General features: G+C 45.8%; 1 protein-coding gene across 2 annotated transcripts in view; it reads left to right on the top strand.

Annotated features, from left to right (window-relative positions):
* Positions 1 to 20,227, top strand: part of PAN3 (poly(A) specific ribonuclease subunit PAN3) — a 2,094,753-nt gene that overhangs the window by 1,728,018 nt on the left and 346,508 nt on the right. For both annotated transcript variants that reach the window (XM_069640299.1, XM_069640298.1), the window contains one exon: positions 15,297 to 15,426. In XM_069640299.1, coding sequence (XP_069496400.1) covers positions 15,297 to 15,426 — 130 coding nt within the window. The remainder of the gene's footprint in view (positions 1 to 15,296; positions 15,427 to 20,227) is intronic.

Here is a 20,227-nt window from a genome sequence, read left to right as displayed (position 1 = left end):
TCGGAAAGCTGACTTATTGTTGCGGCACTTCCAGGTAAAAAATATTTGTTATAAGTCTATGCTGCATAAGTTTTAGGCGCAGACATTATGACAGCGTATTACAGTGGCAGTGCTAATGTATATTGTGTGCCCAGGCATTATGAAAAAGTGCCTTGGTTTGCTTTTGTTCCTGTTTGTGTAATTATTGATGCCGCTGGGCTATGTGCACAAATAGCACTGTTCTTACTTGCATGATGTGAAAATGGAAAGCAAGTTCAGTGATGGTAAAACCACTGCTGTTAAAAAAAAAATCGACTCCAAAGCTGTATTTATGATTGCATGCTCTCCTTTATTAATGTATCCTCAAGCCAACATGTGTTGTCAATTAGATGATTTTCTAGACATAAGATATAAATCTACTGAGTGCTAAGTTTAGTGTCCTAACTGTGGCACATGAGCAAAAAAAACCCAAAAACGAATGGAAACAGTTTAATTTTATCACAGGTCTGTCTTAACATGCTTTTAAAACACACATTATGTTGAATTAGTCAACGTAATAGTACCATAGCAATTTTAATTTGCTATGTCCTACCTGGAACGAAGCAGCATAGTGTCCAAGTGAGTGTTTGCATTTTCCACTGGGAGACCCGGTCATATTAACAAATGTGCTCATAACAAAACTAAACATAAAGAAAAGCATGTATTCTAATGTATTTCTTCCTCCCACATAGACCTCATTCGATATCACGTACCCCTGCGCAGCTGATTTTTTTAAACTTTTCTGCCACCAGGGGGCACAGTGCGGCTCCGCACGACGTGTGTCTATACGCTCAGCATGATGTCGGGGCCAGTTTATATCGAGTGCTGCCCGCGTGACCTCGGTGCCTCTTTTCTGTGCACACTATTCGCTTTATCAACGTGCTACTTTGTTTAAAATATTTTTTTGATGTTTTTTCCAATCCTGCAAAGACCCAAGTCTTCAAGCCGTGTGCAGATTGCAGCCGAGAAATATTGCCATCCGGCACTCATAGGATCTATTTATTCGGCCTCTGGGAGTATCACGACACCCAGGATTGCGGGTCATGTCGGTTCATGCACACTAAGGATGTTTTGGAGCAGCCGGGAATGCTTTTTATCCATTTCCACAGGAAAAAGTTAATTGATCTTGGTCACAAGGGGAGGGGTGTCAGTCTGAGGACAGTTCTCCTGCCTGCAAGGCGGAGGAAAAGAAGCAATGCAAGAGATCCTGCTCCTGAGTGGTCCCTTTTAGCACCATTCTTCTTAATCGTCAAAGAAGAGGAGTCCCTCATAAAAGGACTCCCCTAAACCAGCAGAATAAGGTACCATTTCCCACCCATCCCTCCAGCCCGGAAGATTGGGAAGCCTTTAAGTTAAAGATGCTTGACAACAAGGTGCTGATAGTCTTTGGCCCAGCGCTGAAAGCAACATCAGGTCCGACTATGCCTGAAGTAGCTGGCAGGGAACCTGTGAAGGGCCACGACCCCAAGCCCAAGGACTTGGTCCCGACTCCAATTGCTGAAGATGTAGCCCAGCGCTGATTAACTCTGGCCTCGAGGCCTTGGCACCTACACCAGCCCCCTTAACTTTGTCCACGACCATGGCGCCGGAGCTCCTCTTGAATATATGCCCCACTCCCTATGGGGACATTTATGTCAAGGATGGGCCATATCTTTGACGAGGAAGGTGACCCCATTCCCTTTAGGATGAAGCAGCTATGCCCATTAGAGGAAGAGGACTTCCCTGCAGAGTTCTATGGTGAATGTGCGGACCTGTTGGAGCTGCCTTCTGAACTTCAAGATGTTAGTGGCCTTGATACTTTTCCAGAGTTGGATATACTACCAGTACCGAGACTGGTCAGATTCATGGCTCTTTGCAGCGACTCATGGCCAAAGTGGTGGGCACCCTGGGGTTATAAGCCCCAGCCCAGCCTAAAGTCCAATTTGAACTGACAGATATCAGGGGTGATGAATCCAAAAGGGGCAGACCTTACTACTCTTTAATGTGGCCGTTGAAGCCCTAGTGCTAGAGGCCTGGGAAAAACCTGCCTCTGCACCGGCAGCAGATTGAGAATTGATGAGGAAGCCTTGCCCAGCTCTTTCGAACCCGGTCTTCCTGGCCACCCATGTCTTCCCTGAGAAGTTGGTTGTGCAGCCCACTACCGCAAGCTTGCGGATGTTCACTTCCCCTCTGCACTCGGACAGAGAAAGTAATGGCCTGGACACATGGGGCAGGACGTTTTCAACTTGGGCAACATTGCCCTCGGAGTGATGAACACCTCCTGTGCCTTGCCAAATGCTTTTTTTTACCACCTGGTCAGTGGTGACATGTGCAGATGAACCCCTTCCCAATAGGTAGGTGCAAGACTGCTTCAAAGCCATCATTGATGTTAAGAAATTTCCCTGACCCAATTTTACAATCTGGACTGGATACGGCTGACTGTGTGGAGCCTGCTATATCTACTGGCACAGTGGTCATTCAACATTCTTGGATGAGGAACTCACGGTACGCAAAGGATGTACAGGTGTAGCTCCCGGATATGCCCTTTGATGGGCCTGACCTCTTAGGAGCCAACGCTGCCGACTCCCTGCAGGGATTCAAATCATAGGTGACTGCCAAATCCTTGGGTCTGGCTGTCCAACAACCATCCATCCCATCCGGCAGAGGTCATGGCTTTCGACCCTCTACCTCTTTTGCACAATGTGGGCGAGGTGAAGCTCCCCCAGGTTTGCAGCAAACTCGCAGTTTCCCCAGAGGTGGGGGCAAAGGAGGTTTGAGAAGTGTGATTGCCGCCTCTTCAGTACTCTCAGCCGCCACAGTCACAAAATCCCTATGAGAGGGACTTCTTCTGCCAGTCCTCAGTGGGATGGAGAACTTCCCAGTTGAGCATGGAATTGTCCCATACCAGGTCTAACACTTGGGGACATACAGGCAGTCTATTAGGGTTTCATACCTTTCATTCAGTGTCATTCTGGCCATCCTCCTTCCAACATTGCCTTTACTCCTGACCCTTCCCTCGGGAGGAAGTTTGTCACAGCTTCTGTCAAAGGACACAATCAAACTGGTGCCATGCTTAGAACGAGGCACGGGATGGTCATTTACTTATCTGGTCGGAAGGTGGCTTGCTTCCCATCCTGGATCTGAGACTTTTGAATCCGTACCTGCGCAAGGACAAATTCAAGATGGTCACTCTGGCTCCGTTCATGCAAGCCATAGACCTACAGGTTGGTTTCACTGGATCTTCAGGATGCCCATTTCCATGAGAGGCACAGGAAGTATACAAGATTTGTTTTGGAACAACATCACTACCAGTTCAAATTTCTGCTGTTTGGTCTTACTTCGGCAACCAGGGTTTTGAACAAGCTGCTGGCTGTGGTGGCGACTTGACTCGGGAGAGAAGGCATGCACGTCTTTATCTACATGGACGACTGGCAAGTGCCTACGGTGGACATTCTAGTAATCTCTATTTTGTTGGTTAGTTCGTATTTCCAATAAGTACGTTCTGCTTCTGCAGTTATTATTTATGATCTAGTAGTTACTTCCAAAAAATAAGTGATCCTACACGTGTTTAGAGCTATGCTCTTCTTCAGGGCTCTTAAAAATGATGTACTGTGTTGCAAGGTAATATCCACTTCACAGCTACTAAGCCTCCAAAATGTCTTTACAATCTTTCTTTTGGTGACACTGTAGAGCAGTCTGGACGGAGGGCGGCTACATGGCCTCATTCAGGTATCCCAATAGTTCTGTGCCAACGCACACGGACAGAGCTTGAGGCTGAGCGGCCACATCTTGAACAACACAAGACTTCAACCTGATTGAACTTTATCAGCGTTTTCACAAAATACTTTTTGTAACAACTTTTTGCAGGCCTCGAAGCCGTGAAGTGGATATTACCTTGCAACACAGTACATGGTATTTTAGAGCCCTGAAGAAGAGCATAGCTCGAAATACATGTAGGCTCACTTGTTTTTTGATAATTAATTGCAGAAGCGGAACGTACTAATTGGAAATAAAAATTAACCCAGAAAATTGAGGTTACTAAAAAGTCCAGGGTAGGTGCTTTTAGAAAACCAAGCAATTTAGCATCGACAATACTGTTTAAGATACATAAGGGAAACATCACATTTTGTTTTGATTGCAACACCCCACCCAGAAATAACGTCCCTACTAGCGCATATTCTGGAGCTTTAAACTTCCCATATGGTCTAGGGGCATAGCTTTTCTGCCCGAGGACTTAGTGGAGATCAAATCTGGGATGGCCCAAATCCTCCAATCCTGGGATCAGGTTCTGGCCTCAGCTGTCCTGTGTATGCCTAGCCTTATGGCCCTGCATTCTGGTGGTCCTAGAAACCTGGTAGGGTAGGAGATTACTTCAGTGGGTCCTCCATTGCCAGTGGTCTCATTTTCAAAGGAACATGTCAGATCTTCTGCAGGTATTGTGTCCAGTTTCTCAAGACCCTGCAAGGTGGTCCCTATGAGACAACCTTTTGAAGGGTGTTTGGTTGCAGCAACCCTGGCCTTTAGTAACGGTGGTCACCGATGAGTGCCAGAAAGGTTAGGATGCTCATCTTTTGTGTCTGACATTGAGCAGACTGTGGTCTCCCTCGGAGTCTCTGACAACTTCAACTTGCTGGAGTGAGGGCTATCCGGCTGGCCTGGGTTACCTACTTTACTATGTATAGGGCCAGTCTGTGCTGATCCTGATGGACAATACAGTAGACATGCACTACCACAACAAATGTGGTGTGGGGTTCTTGCTACTATGCATTGAACCAGTTTGACTGAGGGTTTTGTGCTCCGGACAATATCTCTGATGGAGGCTCACCTTCCTGGAAAGGAGAATGTCACAGCGGGCGCCTTGAGCAGACGCTAAGGTTTCCTACGAGTGAGAGATCTGCCAGGAAGCCCTGGGGGATATTGTTTCATGGGGATCTCTCCTCAGATAGACCTCTTTGCTTCCAGTGGGAACAGGAATTGCGACTTGTTCTGCTCCAGGGAATTTTGGCAGGGAGCTCTGGGTTATTGTCACTGTTGGCCAGATCTTCCTCACCTGAGTGTTCGTTGCTGGAGAGGACCGATGAATCGTCTGGAGGTGGGGATGATCCTTTCTTCAGGGACGAACATCTGTCCTTGTAGAGGTATGGTCTACCTCTGGGGGGAAGCCACTATGCCTGCTGTAGTTAACAGCTAAGGCAGGAGGCTCTCGCCCGAAAGCAACCAGGCAGGAATGGGAAAAAGCCAAGATGGCATAAAAAAACCTTTGTATTCTGAAGATGCGCTGGCACAGTGATGTACTGAGATCCAGGAGTCGAGAGTCCAATGGAAGAAGCAGCGTAAGAGAATGGAGCCAAGTTACTGTCAAGGACAGAAAAGGTGGGCGTGAAAGAACACTCACGAAAAGGTACGTTTACACAAAGTATTGAGCGGAGAGGCAGCGGACAAGAAGCAGCGTGGACAACGAGCATGGATAGAATGGGAGAGAGGAGACAAGGCAAGCCAACAAAAGTTAGTAAAAGAATGGCAAAAGGGAGCGAAGGAACACTTGGAGGAAAACAGCATCTCACCACATAGGAGAAGGTAAGCGGTTACAACACACCGAAAAGGGACCACAGAGTGCTATTGAAGGAAACTGACGGTGGCCATCCTGAAAAGAACTAGACCGGCAATGCGCGTTCCTGGAGAACGTAATGGAGCAATAATGGCGCTGCGTGTTTCCAACGGGACCATAGTTTCCAGGAGGGGCGGCTGCTGACGGTATGCCCCCCTTATGGATATGATCTATTTTATTTGTATCGCGCTCGTACACAAGTTGACCCCTGGGTTGCTAGGGTAAAGTCGATGAAGGCGTTGTGAAAGCATTGGTGCCTTGATATGTGAGGCAGCTTCCCATGTGTCTTCAGATGATGGGAAAACCTTTCCAATGAATGAGATACTGAAGTCTTCCCTTGTAGTAGCATGAATCACATATCTGCAATACCTCATACTCAACGGGTTCCTTTGGCGTCTTCAAGAGAAACTTTTTCTTTCTACGGCCAAACGGATCCGGTACATAAGAAGCCAAAAGAGAGGAATGAAACACATGATGAAGCCTGTGTAAGGACTGAGGAAGTCTTAGCCGAAAGGCCACTGGATTAATTTAGATGATCTCATAAGGTCCAATAAACATTGGAGACAGCTTCGAAGGCCAGTCCCATCGGGGTAGATATTTTGTTAAGTCAAACCAGGGTGCCCACTTCCCAATCAGGGTTAGGACTCCTGTGTGCGTCTGCTTGCTTCTTATATTCTTTACTTTTTCTTTGTAAAACTTCATACGCGTCAGCGTGAGCTTGTGCAATATCTTGTCACAGGTAATCAATAGAGGGGTACACAGGTCGTCAGATGGGCCATATGTGCAGTAGAATGGACTAATGCCGATGGCTGAATGAAGAAAGTTGTTATATGCCAGGTCTGTGGTGGGAAGCAAATCCGCCCAGTTATCTTGACCAGGGTTACTAAAACAACGTAAATACTGTTCAATCATGTGGTTTAATGGTTCAGTTTGCCCATTGGTCTGGGAGTAGTACCCTGGTGATAAGTCTTGTTCAATGCCCAATGGTTACACAGTGTTTTGCAGAATATAGAAGTGAACTGGGTACCTCCTGTCAGATGTTAGACTCCGGAATACTGTGTAAACAGAAGATTTCTCGAAGGAACTCTGCAGTGTTTTCTGAAGCTGTTGGAACTCCTGGTAACAGAACAAAATGTGCCATCTTACTGAATTAGTCTATTGTCACCATTATAGCTGTGTAACCCCGGGAGGGAGGTAGATCAACTACGTAGTCGGTGGAAACATGGCTCCAAGGCCGGGAGGGAGACCAACTTTGTTCAGGAAGGCCAATGGATTTGTTGGTCTTGGCTTTGCATTGGAGACAAACTGGACATGATCGAACAAAGAGTCTGATATCCTTACACATAGTGCTCCACCAGAAGAAGCCGAATGAGCTCTAAAGTGGCTTCATAACCTTGGTGGCCTGCTATCTTGCTGTCATGGTCGCAAGACATCACTGTCTCCTGCAGGTTGGGAGTAGGCAAGATCCGAACATTTTTGTAGAACAGCATACCATCCTTTTTGGTACATCCTTCTTTTGTGGACCTGGCATTGATGTTGGAGGATGCGTCTGACCTCTTGAACAAAAGTGGACACAACACCCAGAAATGTATTACAGGTAAAGAGGGGTTCCGACAAGGAGGTGGTAGTATGGTCGGGTACGATACTACAGGGTAGACCATCTGCTATTGCATTTTCAGTTCCTGGTAGGCATGTTATTTTGAAATCGAATTGAGCAAAGAAATAGGCCCATCTTGCCTGTCTGGCGTTAAACACAGTCCAACTGTTGTAATACTCGTAGCTTACGATGATCGGTGCGGATGGTAAATGGATGTGTAGCTCCCTGCAAAAGATGACGCCATTCGGTACAGGCCTGTTTCATTGCCATGAGTTCCTTCTCAATGACAGAATAGTTCAACTCGCTGGGACTGAATGTCTTGGAAATATGGGCAACAGGGTGTTCTGATTCTTCAAATTCTTGTTTGAGGACAGTTCCCAGTGCCCCAGCGGAAGCATCAATTTGAACGATAAACGGAAGGTTTTGGTCTGGCTGTTTGAGGATGGTGGCAGAACAGAATCTTTTCTTGAGACTGGAAAAAGCCTGATCAGCAGCCTGGTTCAAAAGAAAGGGTTTGTTCGTCTTCAGTATGGAAGTAATGGGAAGTACTGTGGGGAAGAAATCTGGAATAAATGTCATATACAAATTTGCCAGGCCCAAACAATGCTGAATCTCCTTAACAGAAGAAGGTGTGGGCCATTGTATTACAACAGAGACATTGCAAGGATCCATAGAGATCATTTTCTCTGACGAAATGAAGCCTAAATTGGGGACAGATGATACCTCAAAAAGAAATTTTTCAGGTTTGGCCAGTAATTGATTTTTTCTCAATCTCTCTAATACTTCCGATAGATGTTGTTGATGCTGGTCTTTAGATCGGGAATATACCAAGATGTCATCCAGATAGATTATGACTGTCCTGAACAACAAGTCCGAAAACAGCCGATCCAAAAAACGCTGGAAGATTACCAACCCAAAGAGCCTCACCTGGAATTCGAATAGTCCATAGGGGGTTCTGAAGTCGGTCTTCCATTCGTCTTCTGCGCTTTTGCGCAGAAGATATGCATCATATAGGACTAATTTGGTGAATATAACAGCCCATTGGGGTGCCTCGACGATGTCCCTTATGATGGGCATGGGATATCTATCTGGAATTGTCACTTGTTGAGGCTTCTGTAGTCAATACACGCTCTGAGTTCTTCTGAAACTTTTTTAGGGATGAAAATCAAGGGAGCCCCGCAGGGGATATGGAGGGGTGAATAAGACCATTCTGCTGTTTTTTTTCCAAATAGAAAACATACGCCCAAACTGAACCAGGGCCCTGGTCTTAGATCGACTGCACAGTCCTCAGGGCGATGCGGAAGGAGTTCCTCAGGCACTTTATACAGGAAAACCTCCCCAAACTATTGGTACAGTGAAGGAATACAGTTAATCCCAGCAATGGAAGACCAAGAGACTGCACATTTGGCCGAAGAGAGTTGTTTGTTGATGATTGGAAAACAATGAGACAGACAGAAGTCAGAACAGAAGTGTGAAGTGTTCTCCTTCCAATCGATGCAAGGGGTAAGTCCTTTTAACCATGGTACTCCTAAAATGATCGGGGAGTGTGCTGATCTGATTAGGTCAAAAGAGTCTCATGGTGATCATAAATGGACACCGGAACTGGGGCCGAAGTATGCGTCATCGGTCCAGAGCTGAGGGGTTCAACATCCACACCTTCGACAGCTTGTGTCTCAGAGGGTACTTGATGGGGAATATCTTCTTTCCTTGCCTAACTAACATCCTTAATGTTGCCAGCGGCTCCGGTGTCTTAGTTCCAAGGCTTCTATTGTCCTTCCTGAGATTTGTTTAATCACCCGAACCACCATGAGTCGAGTGTCCATTGAAGTTGAACAGGCTAAGGTAGGGAGAATGGGACCGTTAGAGGTACCCCAGCCTGATGTCTTCTCTAGGGCCGAGGTCTCTAGTTTCCCGATCTCCTCTGTGGCTCTTCTGGGCAGTCACGTAATAGGCGACTACTGGAACCACAGATATCGTCTCCGTTTTCTTTCAGAGGGTGTCAGTGAACCCCTGGCAGATCCAATCTGCATGGCTTCTTCTTTTGGTACAGATCCAGAGGCCTGGGGGCTGTAATTAGGGGTGATGGAACGCATGCTTTGCTGGGCATTTTCTTCCGTTCGGCTTTACTCTCCTGTAGGTGATAATCTATTTGTAGAACAAAAGAAAGTAGATCAACCAGAGGGGATGGACGGGCGATGCGGGCAAGTTCATCTTTCAAATCCTCATTTAAACCTCACCTGAATATGGTATAATGGGTTTCTTTGGCCCACCCAGCTTCCACCGCTGTTTTCTTGAAAGAGTTGATGTAAGTCATAAGGTCCGCTGAAACCTGCCGCATGTCCAACAGGGTTTCTCTGGCAGTAAACGCCACTTTTGGTCTCTCAAAGGTTTGCTTGAAAAGATTGATGAAGGAAGGATAATCTCACAAGACTGTGTTGGCTGAGGTTACCAATGGTGTGGCCCAGGCTAGGGCATTACCCACCATGTTGAAAACCATGAAGCCCACTCGTGATTGGTGCATAGCATACGTGGCTGGTCTGAAAGTAAAATGGACAATACAGGAATCAATGAATTCCAGGATCTTTTTTGGGGAATCATCAAATTTGCCTGACGCAAAACTCATAGAAGGGAGGTCAGCAAGACATTCTTCTCTGTTGGTTATCATCTGTCTGAGCAACACGTTTTCTGACTTTAATCCATGTACTTCCAGGGAAAGTCCTTGAACTGCCGCCAGGAGTTCTTGCACTTTTTCAGCTGATTGTAACGCTCACCTGATTCCCGTAGAGGCGCCGGTCTTGACTGGGCGTATACCGTATCTTCAAAGGTGATGTGTAACACACGGCTGGCTCTTTGGGCTGGACCTCTGTGCACTGTATGTCTGACTTGAAGGGTAAGATGTCTGCAGATAGAAAATATGGGATTAAGGAACTGGGTTATTGAATGTCTCTCTTCTTCCCTTTCTCTTCTCCTGTAGAACCCCAAAGGTTAACGCTCTAACCTTAGGTAAGTGAACGCCGTGCTCTCCATCTGCCTCGGGGCAGGGTACTGTAACCAGTTTCTTCACTGGATAAGGGGAGCAGGCCTCTTGACTTCAGAGGACTGCTGTCCGTCGTTTACTGCACGAACGGTAAGTTTCGAGTAATTCTAATGTCTTTAAAGTCTTTAGTAATGATGTTTCTTGTTTTGCAGGGTTCCGGCGATGGCGGATGACGGGCTGAAGTGAGTTGAAGATGGAGCCCGTGTGATGAATAGAAGCGCCTGTAAGCACGTAAGTAAGCGCTTGTTGCCTGCTTCACGATGCGCTCTAACTGTCTTTTTATTTTGCAGGTACAAGTTCGGAGCGGCTGCAGGGTGCCCGAATACCCAATGGGTTAGATGTGGAAAGGAGTAATGGCACGTGAGTATTAAAGTTCCCCAATGTCTTTAAACGCACCTTGTTTAGTCTTTCAGATGCGGGATGCAGCGCCGAAGGCCTCCGGAGCGTGCGAAGAGTTGGTAAGCTTTTGTCTTTCAGATGCCGGAATGCAGTGTGAAGACCTCCGGAGCGCACGAAGAGTAGGTAAGCCTTTGTCTTTCAGATGCCGGAATGCAGCGCGAGGCGTTGGTGACAGCCGATGGACCAGGTAAGTGAAGAGCTGTCACTGAAGACCGTAATGCTAACCTGTTCTTTCTTGTCTTTATAGGTGTTGCTGAAGACTGGATTCAGGATGGTAAGCCTTTTTCCTTAGGCCCAGGATCAGATGCAGGAGACACAATGAGCGTTCTGCTGCAGAGGATGCAGAATAACGCAAAGCAAGATTCATCCATCGGGTGTGGTTTAAATAGCCTCCTGTAGTGCTTAGGTGTCTCCTTCCACAGCCACGCCTAGGAAGAAAAGAGTTCCTGCTTTCCAGAAGAGTTCCAGTGTTCTGAATCTAGGGAGTGGCTCCTGCCCCACCCAACAGGAAAAGTAGTTCCAAACAGAAGAGGATCAGAGGCTCAACTGGCAGGCAAGTAAGCAGCATGGTCTGCTGCAGGTAAGTCCACCCAAGCATTATGAGCCCGGCGCTTCCAGCGCTGGGACTGGGCATATTTATGAGCCTGGTGCCACTGGCGCCAGGACTGGGTCCAAAAGGTCCCAATTGGGACTGGTTGGCACTCGGAACCTGGGTTATGGATCTGCTTCCAAGGGAGTTGGGAAAACCCTGACCTTTTGGAAGCAGAGATCATGACACTGATGCCATCTTGTCTGCAGCTGTTTGGCGCTATAAACTCACTGATGGCCCGATCTTCTTCACCTGAATATTCATTGCTAGAGGGGGCCGATGACTCGTCTGGAGGTGGGGATGATCCTTTCTTCCGGGAAGAGCGTCTGTCCGTGGAGAGGTATGGTCTACCTCGGGTGGAAGCCACTATGCCTGCTTTAGTTAACAACTAAGGCAGGAGGCTTTCGCCCGAAAGCAACCAGGCAGGAAAGGGAAAAAGCCAAGATGGCATAAAAAACCCTTTTATCCTCTTTTGTTCTCCTGAGGTGTGGTTTACATTGTGTTTTCACTTTCCTGTACTGCTGTCACTTTTGTGCTGGTTTAAAATAAACATATTTAAAAAAAAAAGAAAGAAAAGGAAAAACCTTTGTAGCCTGAAGATGCGCTGTCAAGGTGATGTACTGAGATCCAGGAGTCGCGAGTCCAATGGAAAAAGCAACGTAAGAGAATGGAGCCAAGGTACTATCAAGGACAGAAAAGTTGGGTATGAAAGAACACTCATGAAAAGGGTAAGTGCGGGGAGGCAGCTGACGGGGGAGGCAGCGGACAGGGAGCAGCGTGGACAACGAGCATGGATAGAATGGGAGAGAGGGGAGACAAGGCGAGCTAACAAAAGTTAGTAAAGGAAAGGCAAACGGGAGCGAATGAACACAGAGGAAAAATTCTTCTCACCACAAAGGAGGAGGTAACAGGCTGCAGAGTGCTATTGTGCGTCGGTGAAAGTGCGCCCTGCCTAGCAGCTGAGGAGCCCGACCCTTCAGCGCTCCTGGTGCCCGCGGACTCGCAGTGCTTGGCCTTCTGTTGGGCCCCTGTCGCCGGGGCGCCCTCACAAGACTTAGAAGACCGCTCAAACAACTTCTTCTCACCTGCTGGGACCTTCTCCAGACAGCTGGCGAGGCGGGTCTGACGATCACTCATAGTCCATTCCGACAAGTTCTTGCAAAACGCACAGTCCTTCTCCACGTGCGTTTTGTCTTTGTGAAGGCAGTAGAGACATCTCGAATGCTCATCCTCCTTGAAAACATTGTGTAATCCCCATCCAGGGCAGTCCTGAACAGCTTGGATCCGGGCGTCGAGCTTCCCTTGTCCTGGGCCATGTCCACGAGGTAGGCCTCAGATCTTCTGGAATCCTCCAAGAAGCGAAACTCGACAAAACTTCGCCTTAGAGGGGCGTAGAAAATTCTGAAACGGGTCGCCGTTGATCGGAAGTAGAAACGGTGGAGCTTGGGGCTTGGTTGACCAAAAAAATGAGATTAAACTCTCTGAAAAAACGCAAAACGCAGTAAAAGCTCGAGAGCTATAGCACGAGGACTCCCAACACTTGAACGTGCGGTAAAAATCTGAGGATGGCGGCCAGGGGAGGGGCTTAGGGAGAGGGCAGTCATTGGCTGGGGACAGTATGACCCAGCGCCCAGTGATTGGTTACTACTAAGAAAGACAGATCAGAAACGAAACTGATACTGATTTATTTTCTTTAACGAGGATTCCCAGCCTGACGACGGGGAATATTCCTGAGCATGTGAATCCATGCCAGACCCATGCTGGAGAACAGTTACAGGTAAGTAACTTGTTCCTTCCATGGTGTCTCAGCGTCATAGAGTGCTAGGAATAAGGGTGCAACTGAGGTCACGGCGTTGTGCCTTGATATATACTGGTCACTGTATTATTTACAGGGAGAACGTGTAGCAATGGAGCCATGCTGCTCCCTTTGGTGGCGAAAAGGTTTCTGAAGATCTGCTGCGCTGGGGATAATATGTATTGTTGATGAGGAATCCATGAGAGGAATATCCATCAGAATGAACATCACTGAGAAGTAAGACATTTTGTTCTTTTCGTACGTGCCTGTTCCATGTGAATCCCTATGATTGAGTGGGAAAGCCCCTTTGCTGGGTCATTTGTTCAAGAAGGAAGTTCTTAGTTACCCAATATTTCCGAAATTTTGGTTCCATTACTGCTCTGTTTAACCGTCATGATGTTTTTTTAGTGTACCGAAAAGGACAAAAATCTATGCAATGATAAAATAAACACAGATAAATTATACTGTCTTCATAGCGGCCACAGGAACAGGAGCAACCCTGGATGTAGCTGGAAGAAGCATTCAACAAACGTTTTTAAAACAAGAAAACCTGTATCAAAAATTGAAGAAAAGGTTGAATTTTCTCAGATTTCGGAGGACTCAACACAACTTACAGTAACACATCTGAAGATGGCCTCCAGGGGTGGAGCTAAGGGAGCCCTTTCTATTGGCTGTGGGCAACATGACCAAAAGTGACTAGAGCACTGAAGTATACGTTTTAAAAATAAATTGCTCGGTTACTGACGATTCCCAGACTGACTGGGAATATTCATACAGCATGTGAAAGCATGAAGGACACCAATACTGGAGAGCAGGAGTTACAGCTAAGTAACGTATTCCATATGTGTGGTTGTTTTAGGTAATCCGATAAATGCAGAAGAGATTCTTAATAGGGTATAGCAGTCAGATGAGTACCATCTTGAATTATTACTGTCACGTCTTCATTAAATCCCACAGTCCAGAAAGACATTGAATGTAAATGCGTGTCTGGTGAGTGGCATTTTTTTACTGTCTTTATCTCATGTTCTAGTTATCAGAGTTTATGAGAATGTGCTGTAAAATCTTCCTTTGTTGTGTTGATGAACTGGCATCTATTTAATGTTTTCCATGTGTTACCTACAATACCAATTATTAATCATGTGCTTTGTCTTTGTTTAAAAATAATTTTAAAAACATGCACAGCCCCCCTTTTCTTGCTCCCCTAGTTGGTTCAGGCTTGCTCACTCCAGATATTTTCGAGGAAAAGTGTATGCACATCCACTTAAAAAATAAAAGAATTCTTCAGCTACAACATAAGGAAGGGCAAATGTGTTTTGATTTTGTTGGGCAATTGGAACACATTTAATAAATCTAAAGTTATTAGGGCCAGGGGGTGGCAAAAAGCACTGGGTTCTACACCCTGCATTTGAGTTCTAGGTAAATCACTGCTTTAGATGTTACACCTCCGGGGTCATACAACGAACAGTGACCAGTAACTGTTGTATCCCTCAAGCTAAGAACCATTCATGTCCAAAGCTGTCCTTATCTCGACTCCCCATTTTAGCTGTCACCCGAAATCGATGTAGAACCTAACAATCCTCCCCTGCATTTGTTCTGTCCATCCTGGTAGGCATTTAGGGTTGGACTGAGTACCTCAGTGCAGTGTCTTGAAGGGGGAAACACTTTTATGTGTAGAAATAACACTGGGATGGGCTCAAGAACCAAAAGTGTACAGGCAACACAATCAATCATCTGACAAAGCAACAATATAAAGAAGACTGGGAAGTTGCAACCCACCTTCTTCCTTTAGAGTTTGCATACATAACTACCTTTAAGGATGGTACTATTACATTAATAACAGTTTAGGTGGACCCGCATTCCAGTCTGAAATTATTTCTTCTTTGCCCTTATTCTCTATCTCATATTGGTTCTGTTTTCCAAAACATTGGCCTATGAGGTCTTCAATAGGCAATACAAAGGAGATAATGTTACACTTGCCTTATAACCAGAGATCTGTTATGTTGTTTATCCATGGTATCGCCATGCTATCGCAGCCAGCCACCAGTCTGATGACTTCTGATGAGGGTTCAAATGATGGAAATTGTTGTAGCTAGCTTTATGTTGTTGGAAGTGTTCTGAGCAGGCATGAAACATGATCGGAATGCACAGTGTATTTGTAAAATGTTCTTCTCTGATGTTAGAGACTCAATCATTATGGTGATGCCATTTGTATAGACAATAACATCTTGAGAGGAAATATTACAAAGTAAGTGAAACTTGTTATTTTCTTGTTAGGTATTTGCTGACGGACCAAAATAGGCTTCGAAGTGTAAATGACATCATGCCAATGATTGGAGCGAGATTTTATACACAACTGGATGCTGCCCAAATGAGAAATGATGTTATAGAGGAAGATCTTGCAAAGGTAAACTCGATTGTCTCATTTTGGTTTAAAGGAATGGATTCTCGAAGCTTCACCGCTGCTGCCTGTTCCTATTGTATATTTGTGAATCCTTGAATTGTTAGCTAATCAGATTTCAACATGTCACATCATATACCGACACATATTGCATTAAATGGACATTCTCTTGACGTGTTTATGTAGACAAACATTTGCAGCACAAAATGGGTACAACCTTCTAAGAACATTTTCTTGCCTGCGTTGGCTTAAATACATATATCCTACATTGTACCATAATGCATTTTGGAGGAAGGAATGCCATTTGCAGTAATCTTTAGATACTTTTAGCCTGGGCTTTACTTTTTGTCCCAAAAATGTTGTAATGGACTTCATGCTTAAAACAAAAAAAGTTTGCCAAAGTAAAATTGCAAGAAAAAGTGCAATGGTAAAGGACCATCTTGAATCTGATTAACAATGGCATGGATCTCAAAAGAGAGAATTGGAACCAAGACATCCAGGCTGCCCATTCATTTCATTTTGAATGCTTGAACCTACAGTAGAAGAGTGGCACTTGAGGACGATCAACAAGCGGACGTGGATACCTAGAATTTGAATTGAATGTAGGCCACAATCTGTGAAAACCTTTGATGGGCATTGTAGAGGACTGTAAAGTGACTAAACTGCTGGACAGACTGGCGAAATATGATGGAATTTATCGATCCCAGTCAGCCGGCTTGATTGATATTTGAAAGAATTGTCAGGATCTTCTGCAGAATTTTAAGATGGTGAAAGCATGCACCGATCTTTGCATGAATCTTGATTATCATAGGCAAGGAATGGTTGACTTGTAACCCAAGATTCATAAAGGTAAAGGAGGGATATGCTCCCATCATCAATTGCAAAAAGATGATGTCCCTCAAGCACTTGCTCCTGCCTACCAAGAGCACTTTGAATTGATTGAACTTCAGTTTAAACCAGTTGAATACCATCACTCATCAGTGGCACTCAGATAATGCTGAAATCCACACCCAAGGACACCACATCCCTGCCAAACAATGTGGCTATTATCTGCATAAGAATAGAAATTAAGACAAAAGGAATGTCAGCAACGCTGTGTGCTTCTTCAATCTCAAAATGATCTTGTGCATCATGCCCTAACTGAACTTTATGTACAGGTCCATGTAAGTGATCACACTCAAGATTACACCAGTAGCCTAGTCCCAAATTACTTACTGAACAGACTACAGAGATGCTGCCGCCAGATCATTTTTGAGACTTCAAAGACACAAGGTCATCACCCAGTCCTCCGAACAGCCCACTAGCTACCTTTCAAAAATGATAATTAATTTCCAAGCCCAATTATTAGCCCACCACACCTTCAACAGTAGGGGCCTGGAATCCATCTCAAGAAAATTGTCAACAGTACAAACCACAAGGAACTGCCTTATCCATCAATACTACAGCAATGCCATCGATTTCCCATCTCTTTCCTTTCAACGAAGCGCTGTAATGCTATGCCCAGACATCAGCACTCTGTGTTAAGCCACTGGCATGGCTTTCAGAAAATTCCTTAAAATGTAGCTAGCCAACTGAGCTCAAGATAAGATTCCCACCAAATGCTACCTCTCCTCTTCCTACCTAGAATCACACCAACGATCAGGACTTTGTACTTCTGGTTTGCAAGTATCAACATAACAGGATTAGTGCCTGCCTTTCCTATCCCAGTAACACCCCTACACCACTTTTTTCTTACCAGGCCACACTCTGGGCACATGGAGGTGCTTGTAAACAAAAGGGGGAATTCAGTAGACTTGTATCACCTAGCATAAGGGACTGAAGCGAAGTAATGACAAATCCCCATTATCCAGCTTTGGATCTTTCATGGATTCACATGCTTTGAAGATTCCCCACCGACAGGCTGGGAATCCTTGGTAACATTTTTATTATAGCTTATAATAGAGCTTTTAGTGCTCATTATAGTAGCCTATCCATGTCCTTTTGGGTGGATTGTGCTTCAGGTAATGGGACGTCAAGTGACCAGCATCACCCAAGAGGCCATCTTCAGATTTTTACCACAGACTGTTATGAAGAGTGATCGAGGCTTTTGCTCCTGAAGCAAAAAGGGCCAGAAACAAGAAATACATCATAAAACTTTTGGAACTTTAGGAAAACCTCAACATCTATACAGATAAGTGCTTTTGTTTTCAAATTGGAAGAAAAATGAAACCCCTTTTCAAGGCATGCCAGTCATGTGGAATCAGGAATGTGTATGAAGCATTCAGAATGTATATATTGTCTCTATCCAAATCACATTCAGGAATATCGGGAAATGTTTGTGTGCCACATTTACCACAAAAGCCCTCTAAGACAGAAAAAGGAGACTGGCCCTATGGCTTAATGAGGGAAGATACTCCCATTCAGAGGCTGAGTCCTCTAGAAGTGTGGTGGACAGAGCAGACAGGCTCAAGACTAATAAAAGGGCTAGGTTGGGAGAGAGAAGGTCTTCGTCTTTCAAAAGAAAAAAGGAAGGAAAAGTGGAAAAACCGATCCCCCCTGTCGACGACATGGCCGACGATGGATCCTCAATGGGCTGAAACTGTGTCCAAACCTGCATCAAGTGCTCCGACCCCTACCGTAGCCCGAAAGTCAACGGCACAGTCTGCATCATGGTTAACTACACCATCATAGTCACTGTCGACAGCCATCAAGGCACTGTACACTGCTGCTTCGACAAGAAAACAAGGTACGATTAAAACTTTGTTGACAACAGCTTTGTTGATGCACCGTTCGACGGCAACAATCCCTACAAAGAACTTGTCGTCGACAGTGTCGATGATGCTACCGTTCCCGGAAAGCCTTACAACGTTGATGGCAACGTTAATGGCACATGGAAAGCCGCCAACGCCATTGCTATCATCTCCGTCAACATGGGGAACAGCCCTGAGAAAGTATATCAAAGCGTCCTCGTCCACAGGCAAGCAAAAAGTCTCCAAGATCAGGAAACTGAAGGAAAATTTGAAAAATCAAGACCAAAATAGCACAAATGCATGTCTGGGGACAAACAGATGCCAGATAAAAAGGGACAAGAGCCTTTCGATGACTCTAAACCACCGGACCAGGGCCAATAGTTGTCATGCTGCCTCTCAGTCCCTTACAATCACCCAACGCCATGGATGGACCAAGCCATAATATCCGGAAGTGGGGAGCCATCCCCACCACAGCCACCAGAGCTGCTGACCAGCCCATAACATCCCAACGTTCCGGCCCTATGCCTGGTCTCATCAATTCTACCAGACCAAATATTGCAGCACCATATCAGTTCGGATTTTGAACAGAGGTACTCACCTCGGTTTTTGAAGGAAGAGCAGTATTCGCCACAGGAAACATCTGTGAGACCAGCATTAGAAAAGTCACCCGATCCTACATTGCCAACGCCAGTTGGACTTTCCCAGCCAACAGAGCCCTTGCTTAACCCGCTGTCTCTGCTATCGCTACAGGTCTTATCCACTCTCCAATCTCTGCTTCAACAATTGGATAGTAGGCTATCAGTTTTCCAATCCCAGGCACAAGTACCTGTGCCCCATATCCCTCGCAGAAAAACTCAGCGAGAACAGAAGTTTGGTCCTCAAAGCAATACACCTACCAGGCGTACAGACTCAGCACCAATGGAGCTTCCTATCAAACCTATGAGGCAGACCAGAATAAGTAGAACCAGCAGCCCTGTCAGAATGCAAGACACTTCCCCCAAGGCTGCAACTCTCCCCATACAGTCAGGAAAAGGGGAGAGTTGCAGCCTAAATCCTCTACCACGGATGATGAGGGGGACAATAGGGAAGCCGATACCTCCCCCTCTAAATCACCACAGCCGGACAACTGGGAGGACATGGGCCTAAACCAAGACTCAGAAGAACCGTTGCGCCAGTCATCACCAGACGACATGACAGCATTTCATAATACGGTCCAAAGGCTAGTGAAGAATTCGGCCTAATACCCTCTGAACAGGAAAAGGATTGTTTCTTTTTTTACTTAATGCACAAGCGCAGAAAGGCGGTAATGTCTACTCCCATTCCAGACCACGTATGGGAGGTAGGACTGTTACTCATGGAAAAAAATCCTTCTCGGAGCCAGCATTAAAAGGCTGCCTGTAAAAGAAGTTTAAGGCACCGGCTGTGTCCCCAAAAAGCCTCCTGTCTCAATCAAACCCGACTCAGTAGTGTCAGCGGCAGCATGCAGAAAACTGAACGCTCAAGGTCAGAAGTGACCTTTGCCACTTGACAACGACAGCGGGAAACGAGACTCATTTGGCAAGAAAATTCTGGCCACAGGAGCCACAACTGTCAAAGCAGCAAATTCACTGGCAATAATCTCGAGTTACAACCGTGAGATGTGGAAGCGGATGGCCCCGCTATTAGAGTGCTTGCCAGAAGATGAGCACAAACAGGCTCTGGACATCATGCAGGAAGAGGAGGATGCTTCAAATCATGCCATTAACATCGTAATTGACATAGCCGAAACAGGCTTTAAACAGATCAGCAATGTCGTCGTGCTACAGAGACGGGCATGGTTAAAATGCACAGGTTTTAGGGTGGATGGTCAACCTAAAATGCTAGGCATGCCCTTCAAGGGAGATCAACTTTTTGGCCCCAGAATTGATGATGAATTTAAACCGATAAAAACAGACACAGATACGAGGTCGCTTACCACCTTGACAGTGAGACCCACTTCTCTTCTTCCGGGGAGTGTCGGGTCTCTGCACAGTGACAAATAGAGGTGGCCAAGTATACCAATGATGGGCCTCCTACTCAGACTTACTACAAGGGACATT

Source organism: Ambystoma mexicanum, chromosome 7q (assembly GCF_040938575.1).
Source record: "Ambystoma mexicanum isolate Mex_15411 chromosome 7q, UKY_AmexF1_1, whole genome shotgun sequence".
Lineage (NCBI taxonomy): Eukaryota > Metazoa > Chordata > Amphibia > Caudata > Ambystomatidae > Ambystoma > Ambystoma mexicanum.
This window is presented reverse-complemented; position numbering and strand designations above follow the sequence as displayed.